This window comes from Vicugna pacos, chromosome 10 (genome assembly GCF_048564905.1).
Source record: "Vicugna pacos chromosome 10, VicPac4, whole genome shotgun sequence".
Taxonomy (NCBI): domain Eukaryota; kingdom Metazoa; phylum Chordata; class Mammalia; order Artiodactyla; family Camelidae; genus Vicugna; species Vicugna pacos.
Window position 1 is genome coordinate 66,708,585 of NC_132996.1, and position 15,739 is coordinate 66,724,323.

The 15,739-nt window shown below is 48.9% G+C and overlaps 3 protein-coding genes and 1 non-coding gene across 6 annotated transcripts; 2 read left to right on the forward strand and 2 right to left on the reverse strand.

Annotated features, from left to right (window-relative positions):
* Positions 1-139: 139 nt before the first annotated feature.
* On the reverse strand, positions 140-4,779 carry INTS5 (integrator complex subunit 5). The gene is made up of 2 exons (XM_006214853.3): positions 4,646-4,779; positions 140-3,285 (listed from the first exon to the last, which is right to left on the reverse strand). Exons 1-2 carry the CDS (start codon positions 4,777-4,779, stop codon positions 306-308), a joined length of 3,114 nt encoding a protein of 1,037 aa, XP_006214915.2. The 3' UTR covers positions 140-305.
* A 4,061-nt stretch (positions 4,780-8,840) lies between these two features.
* LBHD1 (LBH domain containing 1) lies at positions 8,841-15,667 on the reverse strand. Of its 3 annotated transcripts, XM_072970124.1 has the most exons (7): positions 15,440-15,667; positions 14,516-14,596; positions 14,275-14,437; positions 13,440-13,667; positions 11,127-11,251; positions 9,608-9,705; positions 8,841-9,524 (listed from the first exon to the last, which is right to left on the reverse strand). In XM_072970124.1, exons 1-7 carry the CDS (start codon positions 15,449-15,451, stop codon positions 9,494-9,496), a joined length of 738 nt encoding a protein of 245 aa, XP_072826225.1. In that variant the 5' UTR covers positions 15,452-15,667; the 3' UTR covers positions 8,841-9,493. The 3 variants fall into 3 exon arrangements, with proteins under 3 accessions (XP_072826225.1, XP_072826226.1, XP_072826224.1); XM_072970125.1 differs by lacking the exon at positions 14,516-14,596; XM_072970123.1 differs by having other exon boundaries at positions 14,516-15,667.
* On the forward strand, positions 11,500-13,022 carry CSKMT (citrate synthase lysine methyltransferase). The gene is made up of 3 exons (XM_006214851.4): positions 11,500-11,613; positions 11,904-12,179; positions 12,350-13,022. Exons 2-3 carry the CDS (start codon positions 12,113-12,115, stop codon positions 13,003-13,005), a joined length of 723 nt encoding a protein of 240 aa, XP_006214913.2. The 5' UTR covers positions 11,500-11,613; positions 11,904-12,112; the 3' UTR covers positions 13,006-13,022.
* Positions 11,678-11,828, forward strand: LOC116285532 (small nucleolar RNA SNORA57). Its single transcript, XR_004195245.1, has one exon. It is a non-coding gene; the product is annotated as a small nucleolar RNA SNORA57 (small nucleolar RNA).
* Positions 15,668-15,739: the final 72 nt, after the last annotated feature.

Below are 15,739 nucleotides of genomic sequence, written 5' to 3' on the forward strand. Positions count from 1 at the left end.
GCCGGGCGTCTGTCCCATTGGCGGAGGGCGTACTCTAAATTGCCGCAGGGGCGGGGCTTGAGGGAGGGGCAGGACTGTTCAGAGCCAGTCGCTGTCCGACTTTGCCGGCTCTAAGCATCAGACAGAGGCATTGGACTCTGTTTTCTTCAACTCGGCAAATTTTATTTAGAAAAAAAGGTGGGGGAGGAAAAAGTGACAGCGCTCTGTTTGGCCAAGGTCTCAGAAGAGAAGCCTCCCCCTGTCTGCAGCACCTTAGCCCCCTTTCTCATGGCTCAACCTCCCACGGCTTCTGGAGTATAGAAAGGCTATGTCCCCTGCCGAAGGAGAGTGGACGGCGAAGGTGCCTGGAAACGGCCAGAGAAAAGTCCCAGGCGGTCAATGTTGCGGTGGAGGACACTGTGCAGCACAGCCAGATGCGGTCCACCCTCACCCCCACCCTCCCTGGAGAAGTCCCGGATGAAGCGGCCACGCTCTGACTGGAAGATGAACTTCTGGGGCAAGGGCCCATGCTCCCGGAGAAAGCCCCAGACACTAAGCAGCAGCAGACGCACTTCAAAAGGTGCCAATTGGCTAAATACCTCGTGCATATTACCCAGGGCTGGTGGCAGGAGGCTTCCCTCGGCCATGACAGCCACTAGGGTGCAGGATGCCTCCAGGTGCCAGGGGGAGTGGGCTGTATCAGGGTGGCGAGAGGCTTCCCAATGGCCCAAGAGGGCAGCCAGCAGCCCCCGCAGCAGCACGGAGCAGTAGCACAGGGCTGGAGGAGCAGCTGCTACCAGCTTTAACAGCTCAAAGAGCAAAGGCTGTTCCCGGAAGCGCCGGCCAATGCGGAGATCCCGCTCCACGGTGGCCCGGGCATGCTCCTCAGGAGGCCAGGCTAGCTCAGCACCAGCTGCGTCAGGACACACACTCTCCACCAAGGTCACTGCCACTGCTTTGGCTGCCTCCGGGCTCAGGGTGGGAGCCCCCCAGCAACCCACACATTCAGTGCCCCCAGGGGCACTGCAGCAGTGCACCAAGAGGCTGAGGAGGCTCTGGGTGTTATAGATCACTTCCTGTTGATCGCGTATTTGGACAAACTTGGGTGGCTTTAGGCCACGGCCAATGACTCCAGCGTGGAAAACAGACCAAATCCCTCCAGGACCTGGCACAGCTGCAGTGTGCCGCCGGTTTGTGTCCAAGAGGGAGGCAGAAGCCAAAGGAGCTGAAACAACTGAAAGAGTCTCATTGTCTCCATCCACTTCCCCGCCAAACAGTTCTGTGTTGCCCCGATGTAAGGCTCCCTCAACTAGCAGCTGTAGGACAGCCTTGAGCCCAGCCGGGGAGGTCTGGGAGAGGCGGGTAAGAAGCTGGGAGGCTGAAGCCACGCCTGGGGGGCCATGCAGCCTCAGAGAGGCAAAGAAGCGATGCACTCCAGCTCTCACCAGTCCCAGGAGTTGGGAAGGGGACAGGGCTTCTGGAGGAAAGGGACAAATGGCCAGGAGGGAGGCAGCAGCTTCAGCTACTTCCTCCTCAGGATGGAGCAGGAGAGGAGCCAGGTCAGACAGATGGGCTGAGGCAGACTCCCCAAATCGGGCCCCTAGGGCTGCAGGGCCCTCACCACCCTGCTGTTCCCACCCCACAAGCAGTGCCAAGTTGCGCAGGAACCGGGCCGTAAAGGGAGGTTGCAAAGTCCCTGCATGTACCCTAGACAGGCAGCTTCGGAAGGCCAGGGGCAGGAGGCCAGACAGACTGACCACCAGCCCTGCATATAACTGAGTGGCCAGACTCAACTCTTCAGGGCTTCGGGCCCGGCTCAGGAGATGGCCCAAGGCCTCAGGTCCACAGCTAGGCCGAGTATAGACAGAGAGCAGGCCAAGGAGCTGGTGTTGCCAGAGGAAGCGTTTCCGTTCCAATCGTAATGTCTCTCCACACAGCTCTCCAACATGGTTTCTGAGTGCATCTAGAAAGGGCACAGGGTGGGGGGGTGGGGGTGGGCCCAGCACCCCTTCCCCAGGAGACCCTCCCCGGTGATGAACCAGTTTTTGCAGGTGCAGCAGTAGCAGCTGGATCAGCCGGTCACAGGCCTCGCGCACCGTGTCTGGCACAGCCAGGCCCTGGGTGGTAATGACTGAGGCCGGCATGGCTGTGTCCACCAGGAACTGCAACAGGCGGTAGGCACCTGCCCCAGATGCCTGGCTCACCAGGTGCACAGCCAGGTTCAGCATGTTGTCCAGCTCCTCTCGAGGGAATCCCTGCAGGTGTTGTTGCAGCTGGCTCAGCACAGCTGGGGGCTTGAGACAGTCCACTAGCTCTCCAGAGACTGTGCCCAGCAAAGCTGGTGACATGACTGCCAGCTGCAGGAGGAAGGGAACAGTGGCCTGAAGGGAGGGGTCACCACTCCGGCCGCCAGTGCCCCCTGCCAGGCTATCATGAAACATTCGCAGGAGCTCCCGTCGAATGCTGTCTCCGTGGCGGGAGGCCAGGTGCCCTAGGATGCCTACAACTGAGGTGATCTTGGGCACCCGTTTCTCACCAGGGATAGCAGGAGATCCAGGGAAGGGGTCTGAAGAGGAGGTTTGAGAAGAGCTTCCACCACTGCCACCAGCTCCACCTCCAGCCCCACCGTGAACACAGAAGTCCTTAAGGCCACAGGAGAGAACTCGAGAGATGATGGTGCCAGGGAAAGAAGAGCCAATATGGGCCACCACCCAGTCGAAGTGTGGAGAATGCTGGACAGAGGTATCCAGCAAGGCATCCACGCAGGCATCTGGGCAACTACCAATGAGAGCCGAGAGGCACTGAACATAGATGTCCATTAATGTGCGTGTGGCCCGACAGCCCATCCACAGCTGTAGCAGTTCATTCAGAGAGCCAGTGGCATGGGGCACACGCTGGTGCTGGCCTGAGTAAGTGCTGCTCAGTTGCCCCATGAGGTCAATGGACCATGCACTAATCACAGGTGCCCAGGCCTTCGGGTTGGCCCGGATAAACTCAGATAGCACCTGCTGCACTTCCTGCACCACATCCTCTAGACCAGGTCCCCCAGCAGGGACATGGGAGGGTGGGGGTGGACGGAGGTGAGGTGGGCCAGCCACAGGGCTTTCATCCAGAGCAGCCAGGTGGGCCCGGACGCTCTCATCAAAGACACCTCGCAAGTGGTCAAGCACGGCAGCCCGAGCAGGTGGCAAAGAGCGGAGCAGGAGGAGACCACAGCGAGCGTGTTCCCGAGCTGAGAGTTGGTGGCCCAGAATAGGGTCTACACCAGTCAGAAAAGCCTTGATTTCCTGGGACAGCTCCTGAGCACTATAAGAAACAAGAAAAGCAGAGTTAGAGTACTGGGAGCTGTTGTGCAAGTTACGTTCCTCTGGGAGCTTCAGTTTCTTTCTATGTAAAATAGGGATAACTGTACCTCCCTCATAAGGTTATGTTCGTAAAGCACTTAAGCACCATATCTAGTTCAGTCACAGTCATCATTCAGTAAGTGCTAGCTATTTTTCTTTTAATAATAGTGTCAATATTAGATAACTCTTGGAATATGTCAACTTCTCTTTTAAATACTTTACATGTATCATTTTAATCCAGACAATAGCCCAGTAAGATAGGTACCATTATGATCCCATTTTACAGATAAGGAAACCAAAGTTAAGTAATCAGTCTATAAACTCCAAGAGGGTAGTTAACATTTCTATGCTCTTCAATACCGGATTCCCTTCTGTTGAGGTGCCTGGAATATGAAAAATGCTCAATAAATATTTGTTGAGTAAGTATATTTTGTGTTCCTATAACATCTGCTTTGAACACACCTTTCCAGGTTCACTGCACTACCTCCTACACACAACAGAAGAACCCTGGATTTTGTTCTTAATGAAATGAAAATCCTAACTTCAAACTTGCCCCTAATTAAGGGCTCTTTCCCCAAACCTGTTTCTTCCCATATTCTACAAGCATCCTAATCACCCATCACTTGGGCTCCACCACATCAACACCACCAACTTCCAGAACCCTCAGTATGCTCCAGGAATCAGGGTGTCCCAGGGCAGACAAGGTAATGTCTTTCACCCTTCCGCTTCCAAAACATATGGGTTCAGTCTTCTAAGTTCAGAAGCCAGTATTATGGGAAGAGGCAAAATCCCCTTCCTCTTATTGCCTTTTCCGCCAAGAAGGCAGAATGCTCTAGGGGCTGATAAGGCTCTGACTGCCATTCCTCTCTGGTTTGTCCAAAAATAAACCCACCCTAAGGTGAGGGAAGTATCTCCGTTGGAGGGCAAGGGAAAGGCTAGAAGGAAGCATTCTGTGACTTGCTGGGCCTGAGTGCTCAGGGAGTCCCCATTAAGTCAGGGGACCCTGGGTTCCCTGGGATCTAAAAGAGACAGAGCACCTGGGTTCCCAAGAGTTATAATATTCCCAACTCTTGGGAGAGCAAGGCCAGGATCTGGGGTAACTAGGCACTGGGTTTAGGGGGAGGCAGTACCGAGATCTTGAGAGTGAGGGCACTGGAGCCCAGAGTTTTGATAAGGCAGTCCCTGAGTTCTGGGAAGACCCGACTAGGAATCTCTGAGAACCCTGACGCGAGTTTTCGAGGTAGGATCCGGGTTTCTGCCGAGAAGGCTGGGGATCGGCGCGGGGCCGCGGGGTGGGGGAAGATGCCAGGGGCTCTGACTACCTGAGCGGCGCGGGACCGTGGGTGACCGGGGCAGGCCCGGGAGGCCCCGGGGCCCCGGGAGGGTCGCACAACGCGGACATCCCGGAGCCCGAGCCCGAGCCCGAGGCGGGAGCGGCAGAGCGCAGGGAGCGCATGCGCGCTGACGGGAAACCCGAAAGGAACCAGCAATGAGGCCTCTCAGAAAAAGCAGTCCGGCGACGTCCACGACCCTCATACATCGGTTCCGCACTGAGTCGGCGTCCCAAAACGGGACTGCGACTTGACAACGGAAAGCCGACCACCCTCAATGCAACCATTTTATTATTATTTTTTCCTCCAAAGGGCCACTGACACAGACTAAAGGTAGCAGCGACCACTTAATTGGATTTAATTAATTTTCCTAAGTCCCCAAATACAAATGTTCAACTCTCGACATTTTAAAAAATGAAACATTAGGAAACATTTTAATCAATAACCAGTGATAATGTAAAAAGCAGTTAAAGAAAGGGAAGAGAGAAAGCGGGAAAAAGACGGAAAAATAGGAGAGAAAGTCAGTAAGAGAAGATGAAAAGGGAAAAGGGAGGGAGAGGAAGTCCGGAATAAATTGGGCTGACTGGCCTGAAGGTGTCCTCCCAGTCCTAGTTTGGTACTACAATCCTTGTCAGTCTCCCCAACCTCCCAGTGCAGGGACCTTCCTCAACCTCACATCACCGTAGCTGCAGAGAAAGCTTGGTAACCTTTTGTGGACCTAACACTCCTCATCAAGGGCCCCCACTCCAGCCAGTCTATTCAGATCAAGTTTCAAGATCTTCCACTAACCGGCTGTGTGCTTCACTTAACTCTCAATGCCTGTTTCCTCTTCTGGAAACGAGGATGTTAATAGTACAGCTACGTCAGGGGGTTGTGAAAATTGAAATGAAACCAGGTAATTGGTTTACTGTATAGCACTTGGTGTCTGTGCCTGTGATGGTAGGTAAGCACTATATAAGCAATAGTTATTTTTCTTATATTTGTTGAATGAACTCCAGAAAATAAGATCTTTGACAACAGGGACTTTGCCTATTTTGGTAAAAGCGATATCCTCATCACATACAACACTGTCTGCCTGGCACATAGTAGGTTCTTAATAGTTGGTTGGATGAATGAAAAGGAAAGTAGGTTCTGATGCCTGAATTAACCAGAGGCCTTACTGTTCTCAATAGAAGTGAGAGTTACAATAACATCAGATGATAGGTCCTAAAGATACCTTTAAAGTGACTGTGTTTTAAAAACTAAGTGATTAATGATGGTGGTTCTATATTTGTTCTTAAAATTTAGACATTCTATCACTCATAAAGTGTATATGTTCTAGGACAGTAACTATGGGACAGTTTCTGTTCTTAGCTCTGCCTCAAATTTGGACCCATCACTTTTCTACTCTGGGCCTCAACTTTTAATCTGTAAAGGAGGCTTTTGAACCAGATAAGTCCTTTCAGCTATGAGACTGTTTTGTGGTCCTTGCCCTTAAGGACTTCACAATCTAAGGGTGCTTGTTTTGGAGTAGGACAGATCTGAGTTCATGTCTGCTATTTATTAGCAATGGAATCCTGAGCAAGTGACTCAGCTGTTTGGGGCCCCTTTCTTATCTGTAAAATGGTCATGCTGTCTCATATCTCACAAACGTTTTGCAAAGATCACTTCAGATTATTTGTGTAAAGACCTCAGCACAGTTGGGGAGGGTATTGCTCAATAGTAGAGTGCATGCTTAGCATGCATGAGGTCCTGGGTTCAATGCTCAGTTCCTCCATTTAAAAAAATTAATAAATGTATAAATCTAATTACCTCCCCCACAAAAAAATTTAAAAAAAAAAGAGCTTAGCACAAAGCCAGATACAGAAACTCTTCTTTGAACACAGTAAGTTCCTTCCTACCTTAGGCACAGGGAGTAGAGCAAAATTATAGAAAATGATGGGTATAATAAGATGTTGAAAATGTTCTTCCTTTTCCTCCAGCTTCTCCCCTCCTCTCCTTACTGCATCTGAATACAGTTCAGTTTCTGTACTCTTTCCCTTCTGTGTTCAAAACTGGCCATGATACTGTTTCCTAGAAAAAATGGCTGATACCAAGTTTTAGCCCAGGGGAATTAGCAGGTGAGCCTTGAACATACTGTGCCAGAAAACAAGGAAGTGCTCAAATACTGATGGTGTTGTGTCAAAAGGCCACAGGGAGCTCCTAGAAGAGGCTCCTACTGGCCAAACTTGGTATGATTTTGAGCATGAAAAAGCAATAGTAATGGATTATAACCCATCAAAAAACAACCTAAATGAGATTTTAAGGAGGTAGGGGTTTCCTTTATAGAATATGTCAAATGAATAACATGGATGAATTAATGATAGAATTAGAAAAATCACCATTTTGCGGCAGTAACTAATTCAGGTAAGGATCATCATGGATGCTGAAACCATTGTTGAGAGATCTTTGGCAACAGGGTGTTCATACAGTCTCAAAGTATCACCCCATAGATTGCTTATTAATTACAAAGGGAAAGGATACCCTAACAGAGGAGAAATCTGACAGACACCCACTTAACACTGGGAATCACCAATAATTAAACAGGTATTTCATATATGGGTGAAAAATGTCACCTGCCATATCAGTAAACAAAAGATGTTGCCACCACCAAGCCGTCAACAACTACAGCCGCCCAACAGTGAGCCCTGAAGCAACTCAGAATGGAGATAGACTGCCTGCCACCAAGTCAACCACTGCAGCTGTCCCCAGCGGTACACTCTGAGGGGATTCAGGATGGGAAAGAATAGGATACTGGCCCTAGATAGTTAAAGTGCATATCAAAGGAATGATTTTAAGGATCCCAGTCTCTTGCATCTTCCCATACCTAAAAAAGCACTTAATTCATTAACTTGAAATAACTGGTTTTCTTTAATTAACAATAATCTTTGCTGTTCCGACTACCTGGTTTTTGTTGCAAAAACTCTTCTGTAACCTGGCTCCTCCCTTACTTCTTTAGAATACTCTCTCAGAACTACCTGAGAGGCTGTCTTCTGGGCTTAAGTCCTCAGTGAGTCTGCCAAATAAAACATAATTCTCAGACTCAGACATAGTAAGCAATCTTATGGTTACTGTTGGGGGGGGGAAGGGCAGAAAGGGGTGGGAAGGGATAAATTGGGAGTTTGAGATTTGCAAATATTAGCTACTATATATACAAATAGATCTAAAATTTTCTTCTGTATAGCACAGGGAACTATTTATATTCTATATCTTGTAGTAACCTACAATGAAAAAGAATATGAAAACAAGTATATGTGTGTGTGTGTGTATATATATATATATATATATATATGACTGAAACATTATGCTGTACACCAGAAATGGACACATTGTAACTGACCATACTTCAATTAAAAAAAACCCCATAATTCTCAACTTTTAGGTTGTGTATTTTTTTCTCCATGAACACATACTTCCTGATGAAATGCAATGGGACGTACACAGTATTATCTCTGTAGAATTTTTCCCCCAAATGCTTAACCTACATCTAATTATGAGGAAACATATGGAAACAGGCAAATCCAAGTTACGAGATATTCTGAAGTAAATAAATAAATGGATTAATTAATTAATTTGGGCTAGGCTCTTCAAAGACGCTGTCATCTAAGACAAGGTAGAGGTATTTTTCTGGATTGAAGGAGACTAAAGAGACATGACAATTAAATGCAATATGTGATCCTTAATTAGCTCCTGGATTGAGGAAACAATAAACAGCTATAAAGAATATTATTGGAACAACTGAGGAACTTTGAATATGAAAAATTGAATTTTAGCTATACCAGTGTTAAATGTCTTGGGTATTCTGGCTATATAGAAGCAGGTTTAGAGATAAAATTTCATCTGTAACTGACTTTCAAATGAGTCAGAAGGATAACGCACATACATATACCCAAATAGGAGATCAATTGTAGCAAAATGTTAAAAACTGCTAAGCCCAGGTAGAGTGCATATATAAGGGTTTATTTTACTAACCTCTTTACTGAGGGTCTGAAATTGTTCAAAATATAAAGGGGGAAGCAAACCCTCCCTCTTCCAGGAAGCCTGCACTGATTAAACACAGCAAGAAGAGAATATGTTTTTCACTCACTGAGCACAGCTCTGCACAGGCAGCTTCTCACTATAATTAACCACCCCAGCCCTGGCTTCCAACAAACAGACCTTCTGAATATTAAAGGGGAAAAATAATGTTCACTTTATTAAAAATACAGTCCAGCAAAGGAAACAGAGACAAACATGGTCCCTTGCCCACCCTGGTCAAACAGGGGAAGTGGCAGGGCTGGTATCAGGACCTTTACTTCCTCTGCCATCTCTACAGTAATCTTTATTTTGTCAGAAATGGAAAGCTGGAGTATCACTCACTAGGGAGAAAGGGCCATCATGGAGGTTGGCTGCTTGCTGTCTTTGCTCAAGTAAGCTCTGTGGGTCCTATTTCCCCATTGTCTTGTTTGCCCACTCACAGCCCCTTTTCAGGGCCCATGCCCATTCCAACATACAATCACACACATCTCAGTGAGAATTCTAGGGCTTATTACAAATGGAGTGGAATGCTAGAAGCCCACTCTCCAATCTTTCTTTTCTACCCTCTTCCTCTCAATACATCTCTCCAGAGCAGGTCACTAGGCTATTATGGAAGGGGAATCTGGGGAGAGTGAAAAGGAGCAGTGCTTTCTCCAAAGTTTCCAGAAACAGCCATTGAGTCATCCTAGCTCCAGATGAGCATCTCCTGGTGGAAGGGGTGAGATTTAGCTCTCATCTTCAACGTCCTCCATGACTACATCCTGGGGAGCTTTTGTCTTCTTTTTTGATTTGGGCTGTGATTCATTAGTCCTGGCTGGCTTGGCGGGGGCTTCCACTGAACAAAGGGAAAGAGGAAGCATTTAAGAACCCAGATGAATCCAGGCTGCCCCCTCACCCAACTTCTGTGCCCAGCCTCACCTTCCATGGCTGCTTTCTCTTTCTGGGCAAGCCGGATCTGCTGGAGGAGTTTTCTGCGCTTCTTCCCAGACAGAGTGATGTTGGCACGGGCACTGGACCTGAAAGGTTGGTAGGAGAAAAGATATCCAGGTTAACCTGAACCAACATAGGCCACACAGTGGTTCTGGTTATTGAAAAGGTCTTTAGATCCAAGTCAAAGAATTCTTTAAAACTCTGGGCTCTAAGGTAGCGAGTTAAATATCTCCACACTTAGATATCAACATACTTTACCTAAAACTAATCTCAACACATCCATAAAGTAACATTAATTGTTGAAATTTAGTATACAGTAGAAAGTTATGAGAGAATACTCTTCTTCTCCTCTTATTCTTGATACTTCTGACACCGGATGTGGTAGTAGGGGTTGGTTTCCCACATTAAGAAATTTGCCAAATCCTCAGTGGACATTGACTGGATGTCCTACAAATTTAACTCCATCTGGACACCATCTACCTGGAGATGGCATCAGATTAACATAGGTTAAGGGCACAGTCCCACAAGGCTTCCTCCACTTTGGACACCAATCACAAATCCAGGTTGTCACCTGTACTTCTGATTGATTGGCCATAAATCAGGGTTCTCATGATCCCCTTCTCAGACTGGATGATTTCCTAGAGCAGCTCACAGAACTCAGGGAAACATTCACTTGCATTTACTGATTTATTTTAAAATGACACAACTCAGGAATAGTCAGATGGAAGAGAAGCATAGGGCAAGGCATGGGGAAGGGGCCAGGAGTTTCTGTGCCGTCTCCAGGTGAGCCAACCTCCCAGCACCCCAACCTGTTCACAAATGCAGAGAGCTTGTTCAAGAATTTGTATAGAGCTTAATCTCCGCACCCAGCCACCTTCCAAGAGGTCAAGGGTGGGGCTTAATTTTCCAATCTTCTAATCACTTTATCTTTTGGTGACCAGCCTCACCCTGTCATCATTAGCATAAACTTAGGTGTGCTCAAAAGGGGATCCTTATGAAATAAAACACTTATCACTCAGGAAATACTGAGAGTTCTAGGAGCTCTGCCAGAAACCAGAGACAAAGACTAAATATATTTATTATGCCATATTATAAACTGTAAGTATTTATACTAAATAAGTATAAAGGATGGGATGGGAACTCTTCTCCAAAACTCGGGTGGCCTTAAAACTTACATGCAAAATCCCACTTGTGTCTTTGTGAAAATTCATCAAGTTGTTCACTGCACACTTATGCGCATGCTTTTAAATTTACTTACAAAAAACTACGTGAATGTACAATGTTCCTGGGGAGGTGGGGGAGTCCACAGGTCTCTTTAGATTCTCAGTGAGGTCCAAGACCCAAAGAAAGGCTGTGGGCTACCGGTACATTGAGAGGCCCTCGTATTTCCTTGCATAAACGTGAGTGCACAAGGAAAGCAGAGAGGTGTTAGCGGCCCAGGAGCTTGACAAGGAGAAGGGAAGGAGACTCCGTGGGGACGACCCAGGGGAAGAGGTCTGGCACTCACGCCCGCTTCTTGAGGTGGTGCCGAGTAATCAGCCCTTCGTCTATCACAGCCCCGACCACCCGGTGCTTCAGTCGGCGCTCCCGGTTCAACACCCGCCGTCGCTTGAACAGCTTCTTCTTCAGCTCCTATAGGGGAAGAAGATGCTATCAGACGGCGGCCGCGCACCGCAACCCGGGACGCGGGATCCCGCACCGGCGATGGTGGCTCATTGGCTATCTCGGGCAAAATTAAAAGGCTCCAGGATCCTTGGGAAACAAAGTCGGGACTCCCACACAATCACCGTTCGGGGCCGATTGATCTTTCCACCCGGAGCACCCATGGCTTCCTTGCGAGGCAGGCTACCCGGTTCACGTTTCCGCTCGGCGCAGGGTCAGCGTGGGCCCCGCCCCCTCAGCCCTCAACTATCCAATCGCAGCTCGGGCGCGGGCCCTAGGGCTATATAAAGGAGTCCTGAGGGCGTTTTGGTCTTTTCAAGGGCGGCGACCGAGTAAGTGTGGGTTTGTTGTGATATCTGCAGGGCTGGGCGAAGGCGCTGGGTGGGGCCTGTGGACCCTCCTTTTCTTGGCGGGGGTCGGGCGTGCGGTCCCGGTCCCCGTAATGTACGGAGGTAGAGAGGGAAAGGGCTCTGGCCCCCTCGGCGTCATGTCTTCGGTACCGGCTGCTTCCAGTCCGCCGGTTCTATCCTCAAGCGCCGGGACACGTCTCCAAGGAGCCGGGCCGAACGAAGGTTCAGCAGGCTCCTCCCCAGGGTGCTCACGCCTTCTCCTTTGATTTCAGGTCTGTGGAGCCGCCCCAGGAGTCGAAGCTGTCACATCCCCTCCACTTTAACTTCCCGTTGCAAACAATAAAGTCGTTCGTACCGTAGTAAGTTTGTGTCCGCGTTCATTTTTCGGAGGCTGCAGAGTTAGGAAGGCTGTACGCGTGATTCCTCAAAGCGGATTTTGCAGCTCTTCCCTTGGACCTCAGGACCTTCCCGGCAACTCGCGATGGCAGCCCTGCGCCGAACCCTCCACGTGGCGAGCCTGGCGGCGGGGGCGCGCCGCCCCTTGTCCGGTACGGAAGGTGGACAGAGTGGGGAGGGCATGGTGGGTTCTTCGTGACCCAGGAGTCTAGTTCCTGAAATTGTTATTCTTAAAAAAACTCCACGGCACATTACGCCGATTTTTCAGCAGTTTGATAGAACTGGGCACACTGGGTGACGCATGTCTTCCACTCGTCCACAGGCTCCCTGGCTGGTAGCTGCCTGGCCGACTGCTGCCTCTGGGATAAGCTCCACGCCCAACCCCGTCAGGGCAGCGTCCGCACCTTCGACTGGTTCTTTGGTTACGAGGAAGCCCAGGGGCTTCTACTGCCCCTGCTGCGGAAGGCAGGGGCTGCCTGTCCACCGCGGGTGTTGGACGTGGGCTGTGGGACCTCAACCTTGTGTACGGGCCTCTACACCAAGTGCCCACACCCCGTGGACGTGCTGGGGGTGGACTTCTCTCCTGTGGCTGTGGCCCACATGAACAGCCTCCTGGAAGGCGGCCAAGGCCAAACACCCCTGTGCCCTGGGCACCCTGCCTCACGCCTCCACTTCATGCAGGCTGATGCCCAGAACCTGGAGCCAGTGGCTTCCTCAGGCTCCTTCCAGCTAGTGCTAGACAAGGGCACCTGGGATGCTGTTGCCCGGGGTGGTCTTCCTGGAGCTTACCAGCTGCTGTCAGAATGCCTGAGGGTCCTAAGCCCCCAGGGGACCCTGATTCAGTTCTCAGATGAGGACCCTGATGTGCGGCTGCCCTGCCTGGAGCAAGAGTCCAAAGGGTGGACTGTGACTGTGCAGGAGCTGGGCCCTTTCAGGGGTATCACCTACTTTGCTTACTTGGTTCAAGGCTCTGATTAAAGACTTCTTAGACCTGACCTTAGTGTTCCTGTTGGATGAGGAGAGCGTTGGAGAGAGCTTTATCTTTGCCAGATGACTGGAAAATGAGGATTTGAGTTCTGGCTTCCACATTTACTGTGCCCTAGTTTACTCATCTGCAAGGTTGGTATAATACCTGGAGTTACGGGGATTAAGTACAATGGTAAGCGAAACATTTGGCAGTGCCAGGCACGAGATGAGTGCTGATCAGGGAAGGTACAAGTGGATCATTCCCCACCCCCAACTAACTAAAGCAGATTCTTAATCCAGTCCCAGCACTGGATATGACTTGTGTGACCCAGTGGCCTGAACTTTAAGCCTCATTTTTCTCACTTATAAAAGGGGAAGATTGTGAAAGGATGGGTAGAAGGCATAAACCAAGCCGAAATGTTTGAGGGAGACAAAGTGGTACTTACCCTCAAAGCTCCTGGGAGGCAGGAAATGGGAATATTCCACAAAGCAGCTTCTGCAGACACGGGAGCCTGATGCTGGGTCCCAGAGAGGACAGGGATTGGGGGCTTCCTGACACTCGGTGTCCTCTGGAATCCAGGAGGTGTCTTGCTCTACTTGTTCCTGCCCCCAGCTGAGTTCTGGGTTAAGGGTTCTTAAGGGAGATCTAGGGTCCAGTGAACTCCAAGTCCAGCCTGGGGTGGTGCAGGGATGGGAGTTAGCCCATTAAAGATAAAATAAATTCCTGTAACTTTTTTGCTTATAAAAATAATACAGTAATTACAAGGAAGAGCCTAACTTCACAGCCTCAGTTTCGTCATGAGGGAGAAAGTATCCTCCCTCACTGGGTCCTGCAAATCATGAGGGGAAAGTGTTTAGCACAGTACCTGACACATAAATGTTCAAAAGAGAGAAAAGTAGCTTCTATAAGTTTATAGACTTGATGAAAAGTCTAGAAGAGAAAACATCCAAAATGTTGACTACCTCTGGGTAGTTGGATTTGGGGTGATTTTATTATCTTTTTCCCCTATAACAATGTAAATATTTTAAAATATTAAAAGTACACATTAAAAATTCATATTAAAAGGTGTCACCTACCTGACATTGCAACTGCTCTTTAGAGTTCAACTTTGCCAACCACCATGACTTTTTTTTATCATGACTTTTATCTCCCACTTCTGTAATTACTGAACACCTACTGTGTGCTGCTTAATGCAGAGGACGCAACTAAGCTGTCTCACTTAGTCCAGCTTAGAACATCCAAGTCACAACAGTCCCATTTGAACGAGCCACCTCCCTCACCTGCGTCTTCGCTTTGGTCCTGGAAGAAGACCTCGGCCTCCTCTTCCTCATCATCAGTGAGCAGCAGCAGCTCTTCATGTGGCCACCGGAGCTCCCCACTTTCTTCACTCACCTCAGAGTCTTCCACCACAATGGAGGGGATGCGGGTCTTTTGAGAGACAACCTAAATTGGAACAGCAGGGAGCTTGGGCCAAATTAGAGGATGAGCAAACAGCAGGACACAGGGTGGGAAAGTACTAACCTGGACATCCTGGTGACCTTCAACTCTGCCAATTTCTCTCTCCTTCCAGAGACGGTTGGTCACCCTAGGACTACCTGGATGCTGAGAGGAGCCTGGGCTATCTCTGGGCCAAGGCCCATCCTCGCTGCTCCCTGGCACAAGGGCCATGGGTGCTGATTCTTAGAGTGCAGGGTGGTTGAACTTGGAGTAGACTACCCCTGCCCAGTGCACCCCACAGATTGTTCCTTTAATCTTCTTTGGAGCCTGGCCCCTTAATCACTTCTGAAGAGAGGAGGCTGACATGCTAGGAGATTATGAGCCTTCCAGGGAGGGGACAGTCCCCAGAGGTGGGATAGGAATTTTATTTCTACTCTCTCCCTGGTGACACTGGGAAAGGTGGAAGGGGTAAGAATTAAGGGCATCTGGATTAAAGCTCTGTGAGTAAAGAGCTTTGAAAACAGACTTGAAATTTCCCGATTCTTTTGCTTACTGGATTTCCCAAGTTCCCTCTAATTTTCTACCTTATTTAATGAATATTAATATGGTGTTTACTATTTGGCAGGAACTGTTTTAAATGCTTTACGTATAAACGTATTTAATTATCCTAAACCTAAGAGATAGATACTGTTAATAGTCTCATTTCCTGATGCAGAAACCCCGAGGCACAAAGATCTCAAATGACTTTCCCAGAGTCACACAGCTAAGAGGTTTTTTCTTCTCCAAACTAGAATTCAGTATGTGACACAAAATCTAGTTTTCATGGTTGAAAAAAAAAATGCCAAGGGTATGCCATGGAGAGAAAACTAATGTTTACTTTTAACAAGTAAGATAAAAGGAAAATATATAAATATACCCTTCCCCCCACCCCCGGTACACTTGGCTTTGAGTTTTTGTTCAGGAGTTGAAGGGACTGAAGGGTGTCAATAGATAGATGTTTATAAGTACCTGGAAGTCCATTACGGACTGTACTGGAAAAGCACAAATTATTGCAGGAAACTACAGAGGACAGCCCTAGCCCTCTGTGGATCAAGACCTTTCAGAGCTGGGCAACTGTATAACCCACAGCAACCATGAAGACATGCACTCTCCCCTGAGCAGTCCCACTCAGGGTTTCATGACAGTGGGCCCTGTGCTCGGCTCTGGGTGCCAACACCTCTTGACGTGCTTAACCTTCTCAGCTAAATCTCATCTTAAGACTCGGGTGCTCCAGATTCGAAACGTTTCCCTGGCCAAGCCCTCTCTAGC